Below are 23375 nucleotides of genomic sequence, written 5' to 3'. Positions count from 1 at the left end.
TAAGTTGAGTTTTATGTTTTCATTTTCTCAGCAATCCCATTAAAAGATCAAAACTAACAACGAATAGATCCAGCTATTATCTGTCGCTAAAGCCTGATACAGCTTACTTCTCTGTGCCATCGCCCTCCATTAATTTCCAAAAACTATTAAAAAAACATCAGCTAGCCCCACTGCTGCACCTCATGATGATAATGGGTGCTGTTCATTGTGAGTAAATCCCACACACCCTGCTGCTGCTGTGAATTTACTCCTTTTGGAGTTATGTTAGATAAAACTGACTAAATGCAAGTGTTTTAGGAAATTACTGAACCTTTAAAAAGACAATGAGTGGCACAGACCGGGTGGGGGAGTTGGAAAGTATTGTGAGAATGACTGATGCATTGTTGGTTTTAGCTTTTCTGTGGTATTTACTGACAGTGGGAAACATAACAATGCGTCTTAATAATGATCCTAAACCCACCAAAGCGTGATGTCAACTTTCAGCCAGAAAACAGCATTACAGCTCCATCCTATTGTCAGACTAATGAGAAAACTAATGAATCCAAAATGACTGCCTGAAGCCAACACAAAGTTCAGGCCTCATATCCTTGAGTATGTCTTTATTCTTTGCAGCAACTGTGAAGTAGTTTTGATGCCGCAAGGAAAAAGTGTCAAGTCATCACTTGTATCAAGCTGCTTAGTGTTTGTTTGGCTCGGCTTCTTTTAGATTAGAAAGATTCCACCTGTGGCACAATATCTTATTTTAACTGCTTTATACATATACATGTCAAATTCAATAAAAAATGGAAAAAAGAATACACACACACACACACACATATATATATATATATTCCAGTCAATGAGTAAAAGTGCATTTGCCTTTTTATCTGTGCTTGAGAGCTAAATCTGTTGATCTGTGCCCTGCAGAGCCAGACCCCCGATAAAAAGACAAGCTTGGATGAGTCTTCTAATAAGTAATTGCTGGTTACCCTTTTAGGGAGTCCTGCAGAGCTACTCCTGATTCATTTAATAAAGAGCTGTCTTCCACAGGCAGGGCATGAGCCTAACCCGGGATCCCTCAGAGCTGCAGCAGGCAGGCTGAAGTGTTAAGAACACATCAGAGGTCTTTTTTACTCTGAGAGCAAAAACTAAATTTTGCCAGAGCAGCAGGAGTAATTTACACCCACCTGATGCCTTTCATATGCTGCTTATGACCTCCTGAAAGAAAAGAAAAGAAACTCACCAGCACTCACAATCAAGCACAAAAGCAAGCTCTGCCCTCACCTGCTCATCGGTTAGCACCTGCAGCACCATGACAACTGATGACCTGGACATGCTGCGTCACAGTTTGTGAGTGTATTGTATTGCCTGGTCCTCTCTTGAACGTGATGACTTTCACCACTTTTTATGCAAATACGGCATTTTCTGTTATTGAGCAGTTTCTAATAAAACAATAAAAAGCTGCATCGCTGCAAAACCTCACCTTCATCTCATAAAAATGTTTACATTTCGGCTGCAGTTTCCAATAATCCTTTACCAGAGTGATGGGAAGTGCATACTGAGATGTGATGATAATAATCACTGTAGTATAAGTATTGCTTCTGTAAGGCAGGCAGCTATAGGGGTGAAATCACATCCAATTACACTGATATGGTCTAAACGTCATTGCTATTAATGCATGACAGGTCCATATAGAAACACTAATTTTTCCTGTTAGTGTTTAAGGGACAATTATTTGCCAGAGTGAGATTGAGAAACAGATCATGTAAAAAGATTTACATGGAATTAATATAATTAGGTATGGTCTTGTTTTTTGCTGTGTGTCAATGAATTCATTGCCCTTTATAGGGAGATTTTACAATGAAATGGAGTTTGAATGGAATTATTAGTCCCATTCTGGCTCTCTGTACTTTAAGCCTAACAAGGCACCGGTGCAGCTCTGTAATCCTGAGAACATGCTGAGGCTTAAACGAGATGAGACTACAACAAACAAGAGGGGGTAGAAAACACAGCGTCTAGCTGCAGCTTTGAAGTGGGAACCGGATCAAATCCCCATACGAAACAAATTGCCTTTCTTTCCCACCAACTAAAAAGGGATCAAGACTGTCTTTTCCTAAAAATAACGACTCCCTGTCTTTCTCTGTCTTTCCTCCATGGGAAGACAAACACCAAGGACCTTCATGTTTTCCTACTCAACCGAGTCCTGCACTCTTAACTTCTCAAACACACTGTTTATAAGATTTGTGCCATCACATAAAGGGAAACTTGAAGTGCATGTATTCAGGAACTGGGTGTTTTCTGGTTCTGTATAAACACTTCTACCAAAGGATGGAACCATTGAATAGGAAGCCATGCAGAAGAGCTCCGATGTGCACACTGCAATTAAATAATAGGTCAATATGACAAAAGAGCAGACTAAGCACTAGACTAGGAGTTTTGTCCTTTTTCATCCATCAGTAGTAATTGTTGCAGAGGGGAGAGATAGCTGATGAAGGCCACTGCTTTGCTTCGATAGGCCTAAATGTACATCAGGACTCCAGACACAGTGTTATAAGAGACGTTACATAAGTAAATAAATCAACTGCTCATCCACCCACAAACTCATCCAACCCACACACAGGGCTATACAATGGTTAGATACTTTAGTTTAACACACACACACACACACACACACACACACACACACACACACACAGTAGCAGCCCATCTGAGTATGCCTCCAAAGAGCATAAAGGATCTAATGCTGCACTTACACTTTATGTAATGGTGTTAACTTTGGGACTTTAAACAGCATTCTCAAACAGGTTCATTTACCTTGATAGATGGAGGAGATGGGTGGAGGAACAAGTGAAGATAAACTCGCACGGTTTCCACTGAGCTCAGAAAGAGCAGTGGAGGAACAAAGTCGGCAGCTGATCGGCGCTAACTCAAAGCGATGAGGGAGGGTAAGCGGCGAAATGCCTCCCTTAAATGAGTGAGCAGCTCATCACTGTTTAAACTGTAAATGTGTTAGTTTAACATCGACTACTCCATCTGCATTTTTTTTAAAAGCAATACAATAAAACCACAAACTATGGCACCGAAACATGACCACAGAAGTTAATTAAAGGAAAACTCCAATGATTTTACCACATCAAAGTCTATTTACAGGACTTGTGGAGTACTACTGCAGATGTGAAAAAAGTTATAGAAAGCATTTGTGTGAGCGCCTCAAGTGATGTCACCTGAGTCAGTGTTGGTCGGGTCTGAAAACTACAAATAAAATGAAAAAAACAAAAAACAGAAGTAAGCTTACCAGACCTCTGCAGCCCACTCCTCATCTCTACTTGAGGCTAGCTGCTAGAGGCTACGTTAGCAGCAATTAGCATACCACCCCCAAAACTCTGACTGAACTGTTGCTTGTTGAGTTGCATTGTGGGTGATGTAGGCACCATGTGTTGACAAGCAAGGCGAGTACGTGGAATAAAAAAAATAGATCTATTTTTAAACTGTCCTTCCAGAGTCTTAATATCTCTCAGACACAGTGCCGACAAAAACTAATATAATCAACCTTTCTAAAAGCAAGATTTTCTGCAGGGGCTCTTGTACTAGACTGGACGGATGATATTGTAGAACATATCTGACAAGGCAGACAATAAATACATTTGCTACACTGCACAGGCTCATGTTCCAGTCAGTGTAAGGGCATTTAACATAAGTTGCCTTTTAGAACAGACAATGAGTGAAGATAAAAACAAAAAAAAGGAAAAAGCCCATTGATTAAGTGGTTTAGCAGACACCCAGGGCACTTCCTGTGGCTAAGCATGAGGTCACTGCCAAGCCGGAGGTAGCGAACTGTCTCTTTTTGGCTGGGTCTTCGTGTTGCTCTGAATGATCGCCTGTCTCGGTCTCTTGGGCGGGCGGACGGACCCACCTGAGTGTGATCATTAGCAAAGATGGACAAGCTCTTTCCTGGCTGCCCGTGTGGGACCACAAAACTGGCACATGAGAGACACGATTATCACCCAGGGAGACAAAAAAACTAAAGCATGTCGAACTAATTTAAGAAATCAATATCGTATCTTATGAGACTTCACACAGGAAATACTCATAGCTCCGGGACATATAAAGACACTGGATTGCTCCTATTAGCACATATGGCCCCATTTTACAAAAGGTACTAAACCTGCAAGTGTGTTGCGTGTGCACATATGAGAGTGAAATGTCACTTTCTGCTTGTTTCTGGTTCCACTGATTCAAACTCACCCTAAAGTCGATGCCCACAGTGGAGATGAAGCTGCCAGCCAGGAAAGCTCCGTCTTTAAAACGCACCAGCAGACACGTTTTCCCCACACCAGAGTCTCCAACCAGCATCACCTGCACAGGAAGCCAAGAAGGAAAAACTCAGCCGGGAATGACTGGAAGGCTAAAAGTAAGACGCACAAGAAAGCGCAACCAGATGAACTTTCCGACTGATCGATACAAGTAAATGTCAGAAAAAAGCACACGGAGGAGCATGGACAAAAGTGTGCTGTTGCTCATATGTTTAATTTTAAATGTTTCTGATTAATTGAAAAAAAAAACCCCAAAAAAACAGAACATTTGAGTCATTCAGCTAAATCACTCCTGCTATTTTGGTGCTCAGCCAGTGAAGATGGTGCGTGTGAATGAACGCGTGGCTTCTCATCATGGCCGCCAGCGGACCGAGCCTTTCTGTAAGTGTGTGAATGTACACAACCATCTCAAATCCACATGCATGCGCGTGTGTGCGCGTGCACAAACACAAAGACACACTTGAGCTTCATTCCTGCCTCGCCTTTCTCTCTTTATTCTGAGCTGTGATGGAGTTAAAGGGTTTATGTGATTACTGTTATCAGGTTAGCTGAGGGACTGTGAGCCCCAGACAATGGAAATCCAAAAGCGCCTCTCGGGTGCACAGAGGAAGCAGAGAGCAGATGACAGTCAGAGGAAGAGGAATGAAAGGATGTAACAGGGTCAAGGAACCGATGCAAAATGTGGCAATGGGTAAACAGCTCGACATGAGCCCAGTGTTTGCAGGAATGTGCAGGAGGAGGCACCTGGTCTCTCCCTGCCCTTAGGTTCTTAGACATAAAATGCAGTCAATTTCCTCACAGACTCAATGCAGAATAATGAGCAGAGGGAAGAGTAGACAGTGAACTGTGCAAATGATCTCTGCAAAGCTCCACCTGTAATAAGGTACCCTAAAAGTCAACAGGTGGAATCCTTTTCAGTCTTGCAGTGTAAAACTAAACATTACAGCTAGATCTAGAAAGGACTTAAAAAGAAACTGAAGGGAATATAATTGGACTTGTGACTAAAAATGTGGAAAAATGGAAGTCAATGCATCCAGCAAATGGCAATTAATGAACAACGAATACAGTTCAGAGCTTGGATGGAGCAATCGATTCAACTGCTCTGCAAAAGGAGCAACGTAAAGTGTGCACTCACATCAAACAGCTGCTTCAAAACCATGGAGTAGGTGGCACAAGTCCCTTGAAGCTACGCTGGGAGTGCACACTGAGAATCTGTGGGTGTCAATCTGTGTTTGTGTTGTGGTGAAGTGACAGTTCTCTACTCACACGAGTGCTCACATTACGGGGAGGTGAAGCTCGCCGAGTGCTCGCTGTTCAAACGCAAACCCAGTGACCTTAGGCCGCCGAGACAAACGTGCGTTCAACCAGTTGCGCATGTGATTTGTCGGCTGTTGCGGGGCGCTGCGCACCTTTTCAGGTTATCGATCGTCTATTGACACAGCTGCTGTCAGGAGCTGGCTTATGAATAAAGGTGGTTGTAAAACGCAATGCAATGGAAGCTTTACGGGAAAACAACACTGGTAAAGACTAAAGTAAAACACAAACAGGTTTACTGTGCGCATTTTCGTTCGAAAGGGAAACAAAAGCCAAAAAGTGTCCATATGTCCATTACTGTTCTTCATGTCCTTTATTGATGTTTTAATGGTAAAAGACAAAATACAGCCCACTTTTCTGTGAGTTGGGGTTTGTTATCATGCATCAACATCTCACCTTGAAAGCGATGTCATAAAACTCGCTGCTGTTGCTGATGGAGGGTCTGCTGGGATGGACCACGCCGTTCATCTGAACGATGCCCGGGCTGCTCCTCGCAGCCTTCCCGTTGCCCTTCCCGGTGGGGCTGCCTGCGGACGGGCTGCTGGTCGCGGCTTTGCCTTTGACAGCCTTCTTGCGAGACATTTCTCAAAAATTCAAAAAGTATGTTGGATCCAAGCTAAAGCAAAAACAACAACAACAATAACAAAGCCCGAATCTGCACAAGGTTGAAAAGTTGCAGCAGCGACCAACTTAAATCAGCAGATTTTTCACCTGCGCGTTGAACGCATGATCCCACACCTCTCCACTCAAAGTAGGGCTGAAAATGTCCCGACACGCAAAAAGCGCTCTCGCTTCCGCTGCTGTTCAGCCGCTTCCTGCTCCTGACAGCCTGTTCCTTTCAGGACAACAGCCTCAGTACTGCGCGCTGTGGCGGCAGCAAACTAGACGCGATGTGGCGGAAAACTCCACCTTGAGCGCACAACAATCAGGACGCAGAGACGCCCTTAAAAACAGCCTGAGCCCTCTATCTTCACATCATAAAGTCACAGGATAAATGTTGCAGATTTATTATAGAGACGCGTGGTAACTTTTGAGCAGCGCAGTAGCACCACGTGACTTAACGTTATCACTGACAAGGTGACTGTCCTGTGTGATGGGACTGTCACTGAAGAATATGAGGAAAGGAAAGGTGAAAAACAGCTGTGCAAATACTTTCTCATGACCAGATTTAATGAAATCCTCATGGGTGCAAGATTATGATGCCATGTTGTTTTTCCCCTTAGAATATTTTTAATACTGTCCTTTCTGGCTGTTTCCTGGCAATAACCTTGAATATTGAATTATAAACCTTCAAAAATAAGGTACATATACTGCAGCACAAAAATGATTTATGTCTGTCAGTAAGGTGTTCATGATTTCTGCTTTATTCTGTTGGGGTGGAGATGTGAAGATTTTTTTTTATGTATTATTATTATTTTCTGCATGCAGGAGACGTAGCTGCAGGCCAGGACTGGTTAGATCACATGATATGACGTCTATAATTGAATGAGAGGCAAAGATAATGCCGAACACATGTAACTAGTGAATGAAATGAAAGCAATCAGAGCAATCTGTTCCTATTAGCATGAGCATTACTGCCATGATGTGGAGAAAAACACGACCAAGCCACCTGTGGAATGTGCTGTGGATGTGATTTCAACAAAGCACCACAAGAGGGCGATATAAGAATATAAGACAGAAAGATAAAAAAGGAGGAACAACGAAGTTAGGTTCAGGTATCTCCAAAATAAATTAAACTGTTATAGATAAAATGATTAGAAAAATGGCAAAATACACAGCTTTGAACAGAAAATAAACTATGTTTAGTGTAGGAGAGGATAGTCCTGCTGGAAACTGCAACAACGACAAAATATGCCACATAGACTTAGTCATATGAGATGTCCATCATAACTGTGATTAGATATTCATATACAGCAGGTCTTTATCATCAGCGGCAGGCCTTTTAATAGGCTACAGTTGTTTTTCATCCTCCATCAACAAGCTGCTTCTGATCAGAGCAGAAGAGTCAAAAAGATGGTCACTGGCCTCTCTGTGACTGTTACCCACACCCGTCATAATTCACAACATGATTCGAACGTCTCGCTGTAGCATGGAGGATGTCGCTCTGTGGCAGGGTCCCCATATTGTTTACGTTTGCAACAAAGACCAGCAGCATATTCTGATTAGACCCTGATCCTCTGTGGCCAGTAATGAGATGCTGTTGTTTCCCGGCTCTGTAATCTAGTTTGTTATGCAATGTTAAATTTGTGTACGATACAACTGCCTTTCTGATCAAGCGCCAGCCTGTCCAGGCTCATTAGAATGCACCCAAAGATCATAGCCCAGAGACCTTGTTTGCTCCCCACAACAGGAGTCTGAAGTGCAGCTTGTATTACCTCTGACCTTTACAATGTGCGGCATGAATAATACCAGGTTAAACTCTCCGAGAGGCAGCTCCGTTTACAAGTTAAACAGATTGGAAACCCACCCAGGAATAAACACCAGAGCTATAAACAGGTTGTGAGTCATATTTAAGTTTCTGTGCTGTGGATGAAATTTGACAGCATGTTCACCTCTTACTGGATTTGCCGATGGCCGGGTTGCAGTTGTTCAGCTCCTTGCATTGTGGTAAACTTTTGATGTAAAAATAGTTTTAATCTAATCTAACATCAAAATAACAAGCATATGCGATTCCTCTTCTACTTTGCCAAACATTGTAGTTTGCACAACGAGCATGAGGAAGTTATTGTGCGTGGACTTTTTGGGGGATGTCACTTGTTTAACCAGAGAGCTCTCCAGTTCAGAGGTACTGAGCACTTTGGTTGTAAACATGCAGACAGCTGTAGCCTCTGGTTTCTGTCCCTGAATCTGCAGTCTGTCAGCGTTTTTCCACACTCCACCCAACTCACCCCAGAGTAGGGAGTGGAGTGTCATTGGTTTGAGGGAATACAAACCCCCAAATCCACCAGCCCCCTTGCACAACTCCCCTTGACAGCTGAGATTCGTTCTACCCCAAAAGCAGCTGTCTGCTGTGGCAACAGCTGGGCATTTTGGAGGGAATACGGGACGTGGATTCAGAGGGTCACTGGAATCCGTCCCTGGTTTCAGAGAAATTAACAGTCTTGTCAAGATGAGTTAAATATGCCCAACGAGTGTATTGTACTCTGCCAGACTATAATGTGTACTTGTGTACCATATGCTTGTGTGTGCCTGTGCCAAAATACATATCTGGCATCACCAGCACATAAAACGGTCTAAGAATACAGACTGTGGAGGCAGTTGAGAGAAATCTAATCTAACAAATGTACTTTTTTAGCTAAAACTAACAAGGCAGTGATGAAATTCAAGCTTTTTTTTTTTTCCCAGTGTCATGCACTGTAAAGCAACTGTGTGATTCAGCTGTCAAGAATACATCAAATCACAACATGTTAATTAGGAGCAAATTACAGCACTTGTTCCTGGGAGCAAGCATCTTTAGAGCTGTGCCATTTTCATCACAATAAGTCAAAACACCTGAAAAGTGTGGGTGAGTGCAAGAGCAACGTACTCGATCAGGTGCTTGAAAAACACTGTAACTGGGAACAGAAGGTGGACAGAAGGTGCGCGCCTGTGTGGGTGTGTGTGTGCCCGTTGCAGTCGCAGCGCCCTCAGGGTCATATCACTCCGCAGGCGCACCCAAAGGCCAGGCATTTGTCAGTTTACCCAGGGTCAGGTGCCCTGAACGTGGGCTGGGTGGCGTGCAGCAGCCCGGCCAGTCGCTCAAACAACGTCACAGCAACTGTTGATCTGTTGGCCGCTCTTTCTCTCAGCTGCCTGCGGCCCGAGCGCCGTGAGGAGGGGCAGGGGGCATCCTGCCAGCCGCCATCTCTGTTTGTCAGGCTTTGGCGAGAGCAACCATCAGTGGACTGGTAGTGCCAGGCACTCATTCGCTCCCTGAGGCTTTATAAATGACAGAAACAGAGTCTGTGTGTGTGTGTGTGTGTGTGTGTGTGTGTGTGTGTGTGTGTGAGAGAGAGAGAAAGAGAAAGGAAACTGGCTGCATGGGTGCTGCTTGTGTACAGTGGATCATGGAAAAAAAAAGTGATATCAGACATGCTTCAATCAATAAGAAATCCTAGAGTGTATATCTTTACAATATAAGTGGCCTTGTATTCATTTTGACCTAAAATAATTATCCTTTATGGGAGGCATGTATTCAGTTTGAGGCATCACGTACTTTGACTTTAAATCTATAACCCAGATTATGATAAATCCTACTTTTGACTCTACAGCAGTTTTCACATATTGAAAAATATGATGATCAAGTCTGCAATGACTTAATGAAGGAGATTGCTTTATATGGAGACTATGCCAAAATGTATTTCTTAATACCCCTTGAAGCAGTTCTAAAAAATATTTTTTAGCATCAAAACCAAGCTCATCTGGTCTCTCTCTCTCTCTCTGGTGTTGAAAATCAAGCTGTTCCACTTAGTGCTCCCCCTAGAGGCCTGGAGATCTTCTGTTGTGTTGGTTTGATATGCAGTGTTTTTCTGTCGCATTTGTTTTTTCAGGGTTTGTATGTTTTAGACTTTGTAGCAGCATGTTTCGGTTGTTATTTGCTTTGGCATTGCAGCACATTTTTCCAAATGGAAATGTTTTGGGCCTTTGCAGCATGTTTGCCCTTGTTGGCGACCGTAGTTTCCAGCAAATAAGTTATAAAAACCCACTGTACACTGCACACTCATGCCTAGTTAGCAGACAGACGCAGTTAGCAACTAGCTGGCGAACATAGAGGAGCATTTAGCAGCTAAAGAGCCAAATATTTTCCTCAGGAGTTGGAGGAGACCGAAAATGGAGCTAAAAGAAAGCTAATATTGCACAGAAGCACAATCTCACATCATCAAAGACAGACCTTCTGTTAGGCCTTCTAAATCATTGTGGCAGATAGACTGTCTGGAAATGTTATGCTTACTTTACGTAAGCATATTACGCTATATTGTATAGTGACAATGGGTGAAAGATTAAGAAAATGTAATGGACTTAAAGTAGGTGGGGCTGATTATCAAAGTCAAAATTTTAATGTCCTCAGTGTACTGTGCACCCCAGAGCTTGATACCTCTGCAAACTGTAGTGCATACAAGTACAAGATAAAACGGAGAGAAACAAGCCTTTACAAAAACAATGTGTTCTGGTGGCTTGAAATTGTCTTGGCTTGATCATTTTGCTCAATCTTGCCATATTTTAATGTGCTAAACCAATGATGCCAAGCCCTGACTTCAAATCTGTCATCACACAAAATTTTTAATTCTCTTTCCTCTACGTCGTAAAAAAGGTGACACGGTTAATTATTACCTTTCCAAAGACGTCACCACAGCATCTCAGTGTCACACTTGCAATTTCCACCTCTGTTTTAACACTGTTTTCACAGTCACTGCGTTTATTTTTTTCATTTTTAATTTCACTGTAACCCAGCAGGGGGTCTGTATTAGTAAGGCCTCAGAGAGCTGTAGCAGGGTTTAATCTGAAGTGTTGAAAATAATACGTACCCAACCCTCCCCGGACCCTTTAAAAGATCCAGACACAAGAGTCTGAGCCAGGGTATGAGGATGGAAAAACTCTACAAGGGTAATAATCACTACCAGGGGCCCAATTTTCCCCAATATCTGCTCCTTATTTCAGTCTCCTTATTTATTTGGATGTAGGCCCTTTAGGCTAAATTTAATCTGAATCTGCTCTGCTTTTTTAAGGTGCAAGACACTGTTGTTTCTACTTGCAGAGATGTCTATCATCTTAAGAAAGAGGGTGTTGAGTGCATTCACAAGTGATGGGCGTGTTATCCGAGGCCCAACCATAAATCCTCGCTAATCCTGGGTGCTTCCTGCAAGCGTCAGTGTCACTGTATTCTGTTGCTGTTGTGATCAGATTTATGACCTCACAAATGGTGTCAAACAGGAAGCATTTGCCGCCGAGTGCACTGACACGCTCACACATACCAAAAACAAGCAGAGTAAGCACGGGAGTGATTTCACACATTGATCGTGACATTCGATCGAGTCGGACAGTTGGGGCAAAGAATAGAGGAGCACTTGGAGCGGAGAAAAAACAGAGGTTCAGTCCAAGGCGTGCCTAAATTGCACACTGCCATTTCAATCCTTTCTCTGCGCTCAGACGCAGAACAGATTGAGTTTTAGGTGGCCGTAATTTTTCACAGCTTAGCCGAGGCCGTCATAAACCATGACTCACTGTCCACTTTCTCTCTCATGCTGCAGGACCAGAGGTGGGCACTACATGTCAGAGCTCAGCTGGAACTGCCGCAATAAAAGACACACGCACATACACACAGAAACGCACACACACACACACATTACATGCAAGCTGCGGCAGAGAGTGGGCACACCAAGCACCAACTGGAGAGAGCCATGGAGAGCGGGAAAAGGTGTGAGCAGGAAAAGTGGTGTGTGTGGGTGAGTGTGAATATGCGAGAGTGTGCGTGTGTATTTGTAGAGTTTTTGCAGTTGTGACAGCTGGGATGAAGGAGTGGAGGCGGCGTGTGTGATTGGAGGAGGTGCCAACAGAGCAAGTGTCTCTTTATTTTCATCACACACAAGTGTGTCTGTGTGTGGATATATGTTCATGGACACTATGTACATCTGTGTTTATGTCTTTTAATACCTATCTTCACGGTAATTTAGTCTGTATGTACAGGACAATCTGATCTTGTTAGATATGAGTGCAATATGGAGGCACCATAGAATGTATACAGAATGTCAATTAGCCTCATGTTTACATGATACATCCATGTTTTGTTGTATTTGCTATTGTTTATGCAGTTAAAAGGTCAATACGCCCAAATCACAAAGAAAAAAAAGTTCTCACCTTCTGTTAGTTCTTATCTGTGCATTGTACTTTTGGTTTCATTTGCAAAAGTTTTCAGCAACCCTGCTGCCAGACATGAAAATCTATATTGTACAATTCTGCAAAGCTCCAGATTCTGTCCAATGCAAACATTTTTCAAATTCTGCTTTCTGCTATATCTGTCCATTGCAACTATGGAATAAAGATAAAGAATAAAGATTATAGGGAAAGATTAGGGTAACAGCCAAAAACAAGCGAACAATATATGAGGTAAAATATCACAGTTGTGTTTAGAAAAGTTCAGAACATTAATTGCAGGTCTGTTAGCACAGACTGTGTAGAAGAAATCGACGTGGCCTCCGGATCTGAAAGGTGAAGCCATTGTAGCTTCTTTCGAAGGTATTCTTTCTAATGGTCAGCAGGGGCGACTCCATTGGTTGCAAAACAAGTCCAATTGTAAGGAAAATGACCCTGCTTCTCAATTAATTTATTACCTCAGTAAACAGTTTCCTAATGAGTTTAAGGTCTCAGTCGCAAGGCACTGTGTACACAAAGTTTATCTTGAATGATGGAAGCTAACTTTGTTAGCAGCGTAACCAAGAGTCGGGTGCAGTCCAGTTTGACGTTTGTCCTCAGGTTCTCAGTCAGTTGCCCCTCGTTCCTCTCCAGCTCCACCTTCTCCAGTCCAAACGTGGTGCCTTCTGGTTCTAAAAAAAGTGAGTTGACACAGCCATAATGCCAAACTCAGTTTTTCTGAACTGTTTCGAGTCCACAAACCAGCTAGTGGTCACGGTGGCTTTCTATTATATACTCTACGTCAGTGACCTGATATGAATTTCAGTTGTCTCCATGGAAATCAGACATGTGACATGTCACATCCACCACCCCTACCTTTCAGTTTGCTAGGTATACATGCACACTGCTTCCTGTGTTGGCACTGCGAATTGGTTCTGCACGTATATCATCATGTCCAGAATCCTCTAATAATGCCATGGTTACTCTGGACAATGCACAGACCTCACTGTGGACAGTTTTCACTGGGACACTTCGTTTTATTGAAAGTAGTTCCAATCAAAACTTCCCCACAGAAAAGTCTATGAATTTTCCAGCGTGAGGGGGACTTTGTTTCTGGAAAGACGTATTGAAGGTTAAAAAGTAATTTTTCAGTGCTTTGAGCAACACAACCAAATTCCATTTATCTCCATTGTACTGAGGCGGAGGCAGAAGTCTGAAACTAAATCTTTCTGCATGACCAAAGACCGCTAATAGAAAAAAATGTCTTCTTGCGATTTGGGACTTATCCTTTGAGGTTTTGCATGTTATGGGCACTACACCAGTGTATCTGCTTAGTTTGCATGTGATTATGTGTGTGTTGCGTAGGTGAGGTCACTCTGTTGCTGTTGAAGTCCGGAGCCATGGCAGCAGCTGCAGGGAGGCAGGCAGGCAATGATGAGGTCATTCAGCAGGCAGGATTAAGGCCGTGACAACTGGCGCTGTGGCCAGTGCCAGTGCTGACCGGGGCAGTTGTGCAGTGGGCATGGCGCTCCGGCCCCGGCTCCAAACCAGCACTAGCCCACTGTTGTTTTTTCATTAGCTTGGTACTGGCCCAGGGCACTGTGTGGCTTGCCAGGCCCACAGCATGAACCCACAGTTGTTGCAGGGCTTTAGCGTCCCGCTCTCTCCACCTCTCTCTCTCTTGGTCTCTGTCTGTGGTCACACACTGTGACCGCAGTCCTCACAGGGAATAAAGGATCAGGTTACGTACCAACACACTCGTTAACTCAATTATGCAAGCCTTTAACGCTTTGATGTGCAGCGATAACGCCAGGATTATTGAAGGGACAGATGCCATCTGACCACAGCAGAGCTTTGTTGCGGCGTGCCTCAGCTACAGTCGATGAAAGATGGACAAAATGGACTGGTGGGGGTCAGGAGAAGCACCACTTATAACCTGAAAGGGTTGAAAGACAGGGACAGACGTGGAAGTTATCAAAGTGGATGAAAGCATTTTACAGATCTTCACATGTGAGCTTGACATTTGGGGTGTGAAAACCTAAAATAGCTTGTAATGGATGAAACAGTTCCAAACTCGCTTTACCTAACATCTGTTTAATACATGAAGGAGTGACAGGATGTGCTATGTGTGGCTCTAAATTAGGTGATTTCAGTCTCCATTTTCAATTTTCTGCAATTTCAATTCTCCTGCTTCTCTTGCAAAATGATGAAAAAGCATAAAACTCAGCAGCTAGCCCTTCATTGGTTCCCACTTATTTTTCAGTGGAGCTTGGACATAAACCTAAAACCATTAGCTGCACCGCTGAGACCAATTAGCCAAACGTGGCCAAACAAACCTCCGCTTGCCTGTACAACATGCTCGCTCTTTTTACCCTCCTTTCTTCCAGTCCTTCCATTTTCTCTCTCTCTTTGTGGCAGACAGAGACACAGTTTTTAAGTGTCTTCAGCCCCTTCTGAGCTGCTGATAAGTGATTTATTTATTATGAGCATTCTTGATTCTGTGCAACTGTAGGGATGCTCTCTTATGGCCCGAAGGCCTGACATATTGATGTCTATCTCCCACATAAGCTCCAGATGTGAACTCACTGGCTTGATGTTTGGTTGGAGGAGCTCAGCTGGAAAACTTTATGGTCGCAGACCAACAGTCTGACCTGAAATAGCTGATGAACAAAGAGACTATGGTGACAGACACCCGACAGTTATGCTGGGTTCAGTTGTACATGTATCGCTGCTTTAAATCAGTTTTTATAGAACATACAACCTCAGTTTATTGAACATACATTCATTTAAACCACAGCAGTGTCAAGACAGTAAGCCTCCTTTCCCACTAGGTGGCAATGCAGTTGCAGACTGACATGATAGAGGGGAGAAAAACACCTGTGGGATGACAACATCTCACTTCCCGCTCTCTCCCTGCTGTCCTCTTGTGTGTCCCAAGTCTTTTAGAACGTGTTATATTGCCATTTAGAAAACAAAGAATAGGATTCACTTTTATCCGCGGAAACCATTTGATTTCTCTGTTTAAGACTCTGGCATAATGATAAGGAATAAGACCTTTAAATCGACTTTTTGCTGAATTTTTCTGTTAATTTGCAACATTTATGCAAAATGACAGTGTTGGACTGGCTTGTAGATCACAAATCCTTCGTCGTTGTGCTCAAATTTAATGTTAGAATTGATATATAGATAGATAATAGATATTTTTTCCAGGTCAACGAGGATTTGTGTCCAGTTTAAAGCAAACATATTTATAATATTTTCATTTTATATAGCAATAATTACAGAATTTTGAAGGAATAAGTTTTCTAAAGGATGTTCAAAACTGTGGTTATATAGGTTATAGCTGAATTTGCAAGGTAGAGGATGCATCAAGGGTCACGGAGAATTTTGTTCCAGTGTTATTCCTCTTTAGGTCTGATTTCTTTATTGTGTTTAAGACACAAAAAGACACAGTTAGGCTCATATACTTTATTTCTTCATAGCTTGCAAAACAACTAAAAGACACTGACGACATCTGGCCAGACACAATTACATTATAAAATCTGAATTAGCTATAAAAAATAAAAAAGTAAAAAAGTAATAAGTGCTTTGTATTAGAAGCAAAACATTTTCATTCTTCTAAGTGCTTCCAAACTGGACTTGCTTGTGGTTGTAGAAGACATTTCGCCTCTCAGCCAAAAGGCTTCTTCAGTTCTGAGCCCAGATGAATGAGAATCTTCACAGACAACACTTTCATTCACGTTTTTTGACGCAAAACATATATAATATAATATTTAAATAGTCTATAAACTTTACAGATTTATATTTTTACCTCACATGAACCTCATTGAAAAGGAATCTGAAGAATCAAACTTCCGTATAACAGCCTTTTAATTTTCATTTTTACTATGTGATTTGAAATTCTTATCATTTATAAGCATAGTTGCTCAAAACTGGATCATGTTGTGTAAACTTCATGGTTTTATCTCGCACTTGCAGCTGTTTAATACTTGCATATACAGAGAAAAAGGCCAAAATGTAGATAATAATGCCATCATATGTTGCTGCAGCATAGGAGCTATAAACCACCTGCTCTGCCTGCCTCATCAGACCCAGTGTGACCACGTTCATGATGGTCACACTGGGTGCTCATGTTACCCCGGCAGAAAGCATGGATAAGCCCTGAAACCCTGCGGGAGCCAAAGTTCTTCACCTCTTGCACAATGCTGTTCTCCGTTTTAGCAGCTATTATTAACAACCAATGGCTGAGCAGTCGGCAAAAGTTCTTCATGACCTTCTCACCTTCTTTTCGTTTGAGTTCCTGTCCTTAAACTACAGCCAGAAGAACAACAAAAACAGTGTTTGATGTTGTTAGTGAGGTCTCTTTCTCTCTCTGCCTGGAAGTCCCCTTCTCCTCCTAACTACCACCAAATGGTGTCCTGTAATTCACAATGTGCAAGTACATCATTTGAGAGCAGACTAAACCCAGAAGCCTGACGTTGGGATTTCTCCGCCACATGAAATGACTGCCACATTTAATGTAAACAAAGGGTCAATAAAACAACAATAACACAAATAAACGAGTCAGTGTCAGAAATTCATAAAGGAAACATTATAAATCAAGGGTCTTATTCACCCTTGTAGTGTAATCGACTGGGATTTGCGACGTTGTGGTTTGTCAGCGTCCACAGTGTTTACTTACATCTCACAGGGGCACAGTAGAGACGAAAGACGAAAGGAATTATGTCAAAATAGGATAAAGTAGGTGCTGAGTCAAGAGAGAAGAAGATGGGAAATGGAAGAGACAAAAAGAAAAAAAAAAGTGAGCACGAGGAGAGACGAGCCTGGAATCAATAATATGTTTTCTCTCGTCGGGCTGAGGAGGGAGAGCGAGAGAGCGGCGCCTGAGGACAACAGACCGCATCCTTCCTTCCTGTGAGGCAACGTGGGGACAGGAAGGGCCACCAGAGGGGGTCACTTGGCTAGCGATTCACTTCCTGTCAGGGTCGCTGAGGATCAAGGGATAAGTACATCCAGGTCGCATGAGGAGCCACCTGTCTGATTGTCTCCTTCTGTCCTCAAACCCCGCATGATGTTGACCTCAATGGCAGCCTGGTGGAGAGTAGATGCAGGGAGAGGGGGATGGGCGGGGGAGCAGGAGGGAGTCAAGGCCTGAGGGGTGAGGTGGTATCATTCTGTGTTCTCCCATCACCACACGTCCTGAGTCTGACACAGACATATGGATCTGGACGTGAGGTAAGAAGGCAACAATCGAACTTATCTGTCTGACAAAAGGGGGGGAAAGTGCAATCTTTACTCATCATGCTGCTCATGCTCAAGCTGGCGGCATCGTCTTTTTAGAGCATTTTATGTCATGTTTAGACTTCTTGATTTTTGAAAGTTGACAGAGCATTTTTAGCGCTGACTCCAGAAAGGCAAGCAAAGGCCTGCTCAGTAACAAAATTATCATTCAAACATGTCTTTGGAAGCATAAAAGGGGGTTTCCAGAGAGGTCGCTGGTGTTAAGACAAAGGGATTATACATAGAAATAATGTGCACTAGACAGGAACATGTACCAAAGGACTGTGGCACCGAGGGGCAGAAAAGTGGACAAACTTTGCCACTGTGACACTGGCTGGAGGCTTAAGCCAGCTGAGGAGTGTGTATGTGTGAGCATGTGTGTGTGTGTGTGTGTGTTTGAGTGTGTGTTTGAGAGTGTGCCAAGCCGACCAGAAAGCACTGGCAATTTCCTTGAGATGCAGTGCTTCATCGCGCTCCCCAGGGAGAGGCCAAATAAACCTCAGATGTGCAGCAGGATCTGTCCCGCCCGGCCCCCCTTTGTCTCTCCCCTCCACCTCCAAAGACTACAGAAACACATTAGAGTGAAGAAGAAGAAGAAGAGGGAGAGAGGGATAGGAGGACAGAGAAGGGGCGAGGGAGGTAGAGAGGAAAGGGGAGATTTCTGCTGTTTCATTTTTTTAACTCCTTCACTGTAAGCTGTCATCGTAGTCAGCTCTGGGGAGGTTTGCAGATGTTTATCATGTACAAGAGGGAAGAAAAAAGAAATCATAAATTGTTCCACGATGCATCCAAGGTCACAAGTTCAGACCCATAAAATACACGAATAACCCTGCAGAGTGTAATTATGGAAGTAAACCTCCATGTCGTAGGCCACAAGATTCAACCTCACAAACCTGTCTAAATCATTTTGGAACAGAGGCCTGAGATGGCTTTGTGATGTATGGACATGAGCGCGCGTGCACACACACACACATACACACACACACACACACACACACACACACACACACACACACACACACACACACTGTGAGGCCAGAACAGTCATCTGGTTATACTGATTTTAAGAAGAGCACAATTCAAAGATAGCAAATAGTGCCGGGAGCTAAAACCATTTATGGAACACGCCTGCCCGCAACTCGTAACCACACTGTAACCACGTTTGTGTAAATGACCGTCCCAACCAACGCTGCTCCATCTGCTCTCATTCATGTGAGAGGTGGCTGATGCCGACCCACCTCTGCATCAGCCTCTAATTTGACTACCTGGAATGGATCTGTGAATATCATCTGAGTCACACCACCAATTTTAATCTAACTGATAGAGAAATTATGTTATTTTGAGCACTTAAACTGTGATGTAATCTTTCCTGAATCACCTGTAATTATCACTAAAATCCTCACCAGCAATTCATTTTCATGATATTAAGGGGGCTCTGTTGCACCCAGTCCTTTATCACAATGTGTGCTCTTTAAGGAGCCTGGAAAACCCACCACACCACACACATAGACACATACATGCACCTCTAATGCCCCACCCTGTCCTGAGAGTCCACTGACAGTATCTATGTGTCAGCACATACTGCAAGTAAACAAACTGCCCATTACCCCACCCCCATCCCATGGGAGTCATCTGACTGACTTAGCATAGCATTAATGTAAGTATTAGTGTTAGTAATAATGATAAAAAAAATTATATATTCAAATGATGAAACTGAATTAAACATGTTGTGAAACATAATAAAAATATATGCAGATACAACAATATGGTACATGTCTTATGTGTAAGTAAAGAAGCACATGCAGTATATGTGAAACAGACACACACGCAAAAAAGCAGTTGCAAATAAAGCCACCCAAAAATGTGCCTTGTATTTACATCAACAAGTTTGCAAATGGCCATATACTGCATATAGACATAAAGCGTTGCAGACGAAAGCTATAAATATTGTTCCAAGATGGAGGAAATCATTCCAAGACAAACACAGTATGTACAGAAAATGGCAGCGTGGAAAACACATATGGATTATCATCTGTTCACAATATAGCTATACTATCAGAACATGGGACGAGAAAGCTATCATATGTGCTGTCACATGTCCAGAGAATGCACACAGATATGCAGAGCAGCTTCATCCGACGTGTTATCCACAGTCGAGGTCTGGCAATAATGGATAATCAGCCTGAATTGTCATGCTGCTGAAAAAATCAGAGATGTGGGCAACGATTCAGAGGTCTAGATTTCAGCTTGCACTTTCATAATTGTTTGAACACAAGTAATGTCCAGTGTGGCTCGAAGCACAACAGAGCATCCACAAAAATGGAGCATCTCCAGGGGCGGAAGCAGTGAATGAAGATGCTCTGTAGCTGCACTTTCTAACTTCCTTTCATGCTTTTGGGCCTTTAAGAAGACGTCATCAAAGTCCATTTTTTCCAAGACATCAGTTTGTAGTGTAGGCTCTGCTGCCACCTCCGTGGTTTCCAAGCTCAGCCCTCCAACACTGCCAACCCTTTTCTGCAATTCGATCATCCTCCTGTGTTCCCAGCATTTGGCCAACACTTGTCGATATACTGTACAAACTGAGCTCCCTCATTAAATCGCCTTGCATCCCTGTAAGTGCAGAGAGTCCAGTTTGTTATTGAGGCGATTATTAAATGGCACTCCCGTAAACACGTATGCTGAAACATCACTGTAGCCTGAGCTGCAGGAGACTAAACAGACTTCCCACAGATCCCAAAACCAACTTACAAAACCACAGCAGCACCTCAGCCCCACTGGCGCTACCTTTATTTTCCCTTTCGACTTTTTCTGTTTTCGCAATCATCATTTAACGGGTCTATAAGCTGCAGCAACAGCCAGGCTTGTGGCTAGATATGAGCTTGTGATAGACGTGGGGTTACTCTTGTCATACCCAGACTACTGGGCTCACAGTGGGGAAGTATCCGTTTACCCCAGGTCTCCCCTGCTTATTCTCACACTGGAAGGATGCCTATAAAGCCAAAGGGAGGGCGGGGGATGGAGTGTATGCGTTTCCATTACGACTATTGCGCCCCTGAAACACTAGAAGTCTCATTTTGGGGATCCAATTTTATTAAATCAACTGTGTGACAGCGTTGGGTTGTTTCCACAACATGAGCAGGTACGGTGGGTGTGAGGTGCGCAGACAAAGTGCTCTTTGAGTGCTGTGGTCAGGCGCTCTGCCAGACACCTTTCCACACCTAGCACTTGGAGAGCCTAATTGAGAGTATGGGCTGAGCCAGTCGTTGCCTTTACCATTATTGCACTCAACACATGGCCAAGAGGCTCTGATAGCTGTAACACTGCTACCAAGGACTCATTTCGAGTGTGTGTGTGTGTGTGTGTGTGTGTGTGTGTGTGTGTGTGTGTGTGTGTTTATAGGGAGGCTGGTTGAATGCTTTTGCTTCTGTCGGTGCTGCTGAGCAGGAATGGCGGACCCTGCCGCTGCATAAATGTTCTGACAATGATTTTACACCAATATAGCCCAGCTGCAATTACTTAATGATGAAATATCCAGACTGAAATATAAATGGAAAAACAGGTGACAGGTGTGTGTCTGAAAAATCAGCAGCGATGTGTGTGTATGCATGTGTCTCGGGCAAGCAAAGCGTGACAAGAGAGCAAGCAAGTCCTTTTACCTCCATAGAATAATCGAGAGGCTGCAAATCATAATGAGAGCCTGAGCAAATAAATAAGGGAGAGATTATTTATTTGATTTCGGGGAAGCTGGAGCTGTAACTCATGTCTCATTGGAGTTGGCGCCGGTGGTGCTGTGGTTTCCAACATGCTGGGAGCCTCCTCCCTACCAAGCTCCGCTCTGCTCAGACTCAAGACTCAGCTTACACCAAAACATACAACTGCTAACACCCTGTAAAGCACAGCAAGGAAAGGGCAGGCATACAGAGAGAAAGGTCTGGGTCACAGTGTTAATGTAACCACTTGCAGGCTGGGGTCGCAGCGGTTGATAAACCGAATGTGTCACATTTTCTTCCATACTGTTCTGGCGAGATGCAGAGCAGACGAATTAAATGGTACGGATGGTTTTGTCCCAGCACAAATGCAGAGAAATAGTTTTTTTTATGTAGTACAAAGCGTCAGAGGAGGATAATGATGAGAAAGAATGTGATGGTTCAGTGGAGCCTCTTCACACTCCTCACATTCTTACATGCTGTCTCTCTGCAACAGGAGGCCTGGGAAAAAAAAAATCACTTTTACTTTTGCTTGGATTCCAATCCCATCTCTCCTTCTCTGGCTGTTGGATTGCCAGCTGAACAGTGTACAGGGCGGCTGCCATTTTGGCAGGGTGACTCTTTTCCCTTACATAGTTATTAAAAGCTGATTTTCCCCTTGGCCCAGGTCTCTTGAAACAAGGTGTGCTCACTCACTGGATAGGCCCTTAGCAATCTGGACCCAATTCAAAGGGGGAGTCAAAGAGGAATAGGTTCGCCGAGATGCATGAAAGAGAGCTGGCTGGAAATCAATGTCATGTCACAGCCAGATATGATTACGGTAATCTGTATTAATTTGACCACAAGTACATAAAGACAGATTATGACAAGCAGTCTCTGGTGTATGCACCCACCCACTAACCCACACACAAATGCAATATATACTGTGGGCTGCACAGAGAAGCCCACATATGGAAATACCTTTAGAGGCAACAGTGATGATATGTGATAGAAGACAACAAGTTAACAAATTAGCTCGTGACAGGCTTCGCATGCTCATGCGGTGGTGTCAGGCTGCGTCACATCACATGCTAGATGGAAATTAACAACCAAAAAGAGCAGTTGCCGTGGTGATACGTCTGCGCGGACACACACTGACACATACGTGCACTTGCAGAGAAACAAACACATGCGCACATTTGCAAGAGACATGCACGCACATGGACACCCAAGTAAACACGCTTGGCTGCAAGCATAGTCCAAATGGCGATGCTTCCCCCGGGTGAGACAGCACCCTCTGGCCTGCGGGGCAAACAATAGGATCCATTCTGCACTGTCCCCTCTGCGCCGTTCACAGTCCTCCCTCCCCTCCCTCCACGCTTATGACTAATGACCTCGGGGCAGGGGTAAGTTAGGGGTGAAGGTGGTGGGTGGTGGGGGGAAGGGAATGATGCTATCACTGAAGACAACAACATCATCACAGGGTCTGAACTCAGCCTCTGTCAAACCCACAACAACAGCAGCTTAAAAGGACATAACACTCGACCCAAAATGAAAACTACAATCAAGCCAAATTAGAGTTCAAGTGCTTCTACTGAAACCGCCGCGCAGCACCACATGTTGTGTCAGTCACCATCTGTAAGCAATGCTTTCGTCAGCCAGCATCAGCGATGTCCCTCAACTGATGTCCATCCGTAAGGAAGTTACACAGAAAAGTCACGTTTTGGACAGACGAAGGATAGATCGGCAGCATTTGCTGCTTCAGTGAGCATGCCAGGAAAGCTTTGAACATGTGTTACCGTGAAAAGACATTCCACATTAGGGCCATTAGAAGTGCCATTATGGTAAGTGTGCCACATCTCCCTCTCAATCAAAGAAGGCTTTTCAAATAAAACCCACCGTATCGCATTGCCTTTAGGAATACTTTAAATAGGCCACAGGATTGTATAGCTGTCTGAGGTTACGCATGTATCAC

The 23375-nt window shown here is 43.6% G+C and overlaps 1 protein-coding gene across 1 annotated transcript in view; it reads right to left on the bottom strand.

Moving 5' to 3' along the window:
* The window catches only part of LOC143333588 (ras-related protein Rab-26-like), a 49074-nt gene extending 42380 nt beyond the window's left edge, over positions 1–6694 (bottom strand). The window contains exons 1-2 of the mRNA XM_076751690.1: positions 6003–6694; positions 4225–4335 (exon numbers count right to left, since the gene is read on the bottom strand). Coding sequence (XP_076607805.1) covers positions 4225–4335; positions 6003–6188 — 297 coding nt within the window. The 5' untranslated portion in view covers positions 6189–6694. The remainder of the gene's footprint in view (positions 1–4224; positions 4336–6002) is intronic.
* Between the last annotated feature and the right edge of the window lie 16681 nt (positions 6695–23375).

The sequence above is a fragment of the Chaetodon auriga genome, chromosome 16, assembly GCF_051107435.1.
Source record: "Chaetodon auriga isolate fChaAug3 chromosome 16, fChaAug3.hap1, whole genome shotgun sequence".
Classification (NCBI taxonomy): domain Eukaryota; kingdom Metazoa; phylum Chordata; class Actinopteri; order Chaetodontiformes; family Chaetodontidae; genus Chaetodon; species Chaetodon auriga.
The sequence above is the reverse complement of the archived record's forward strand: the minus strand, read 5'-3'. Positions and strand labels throughout refer to the sequence as shown.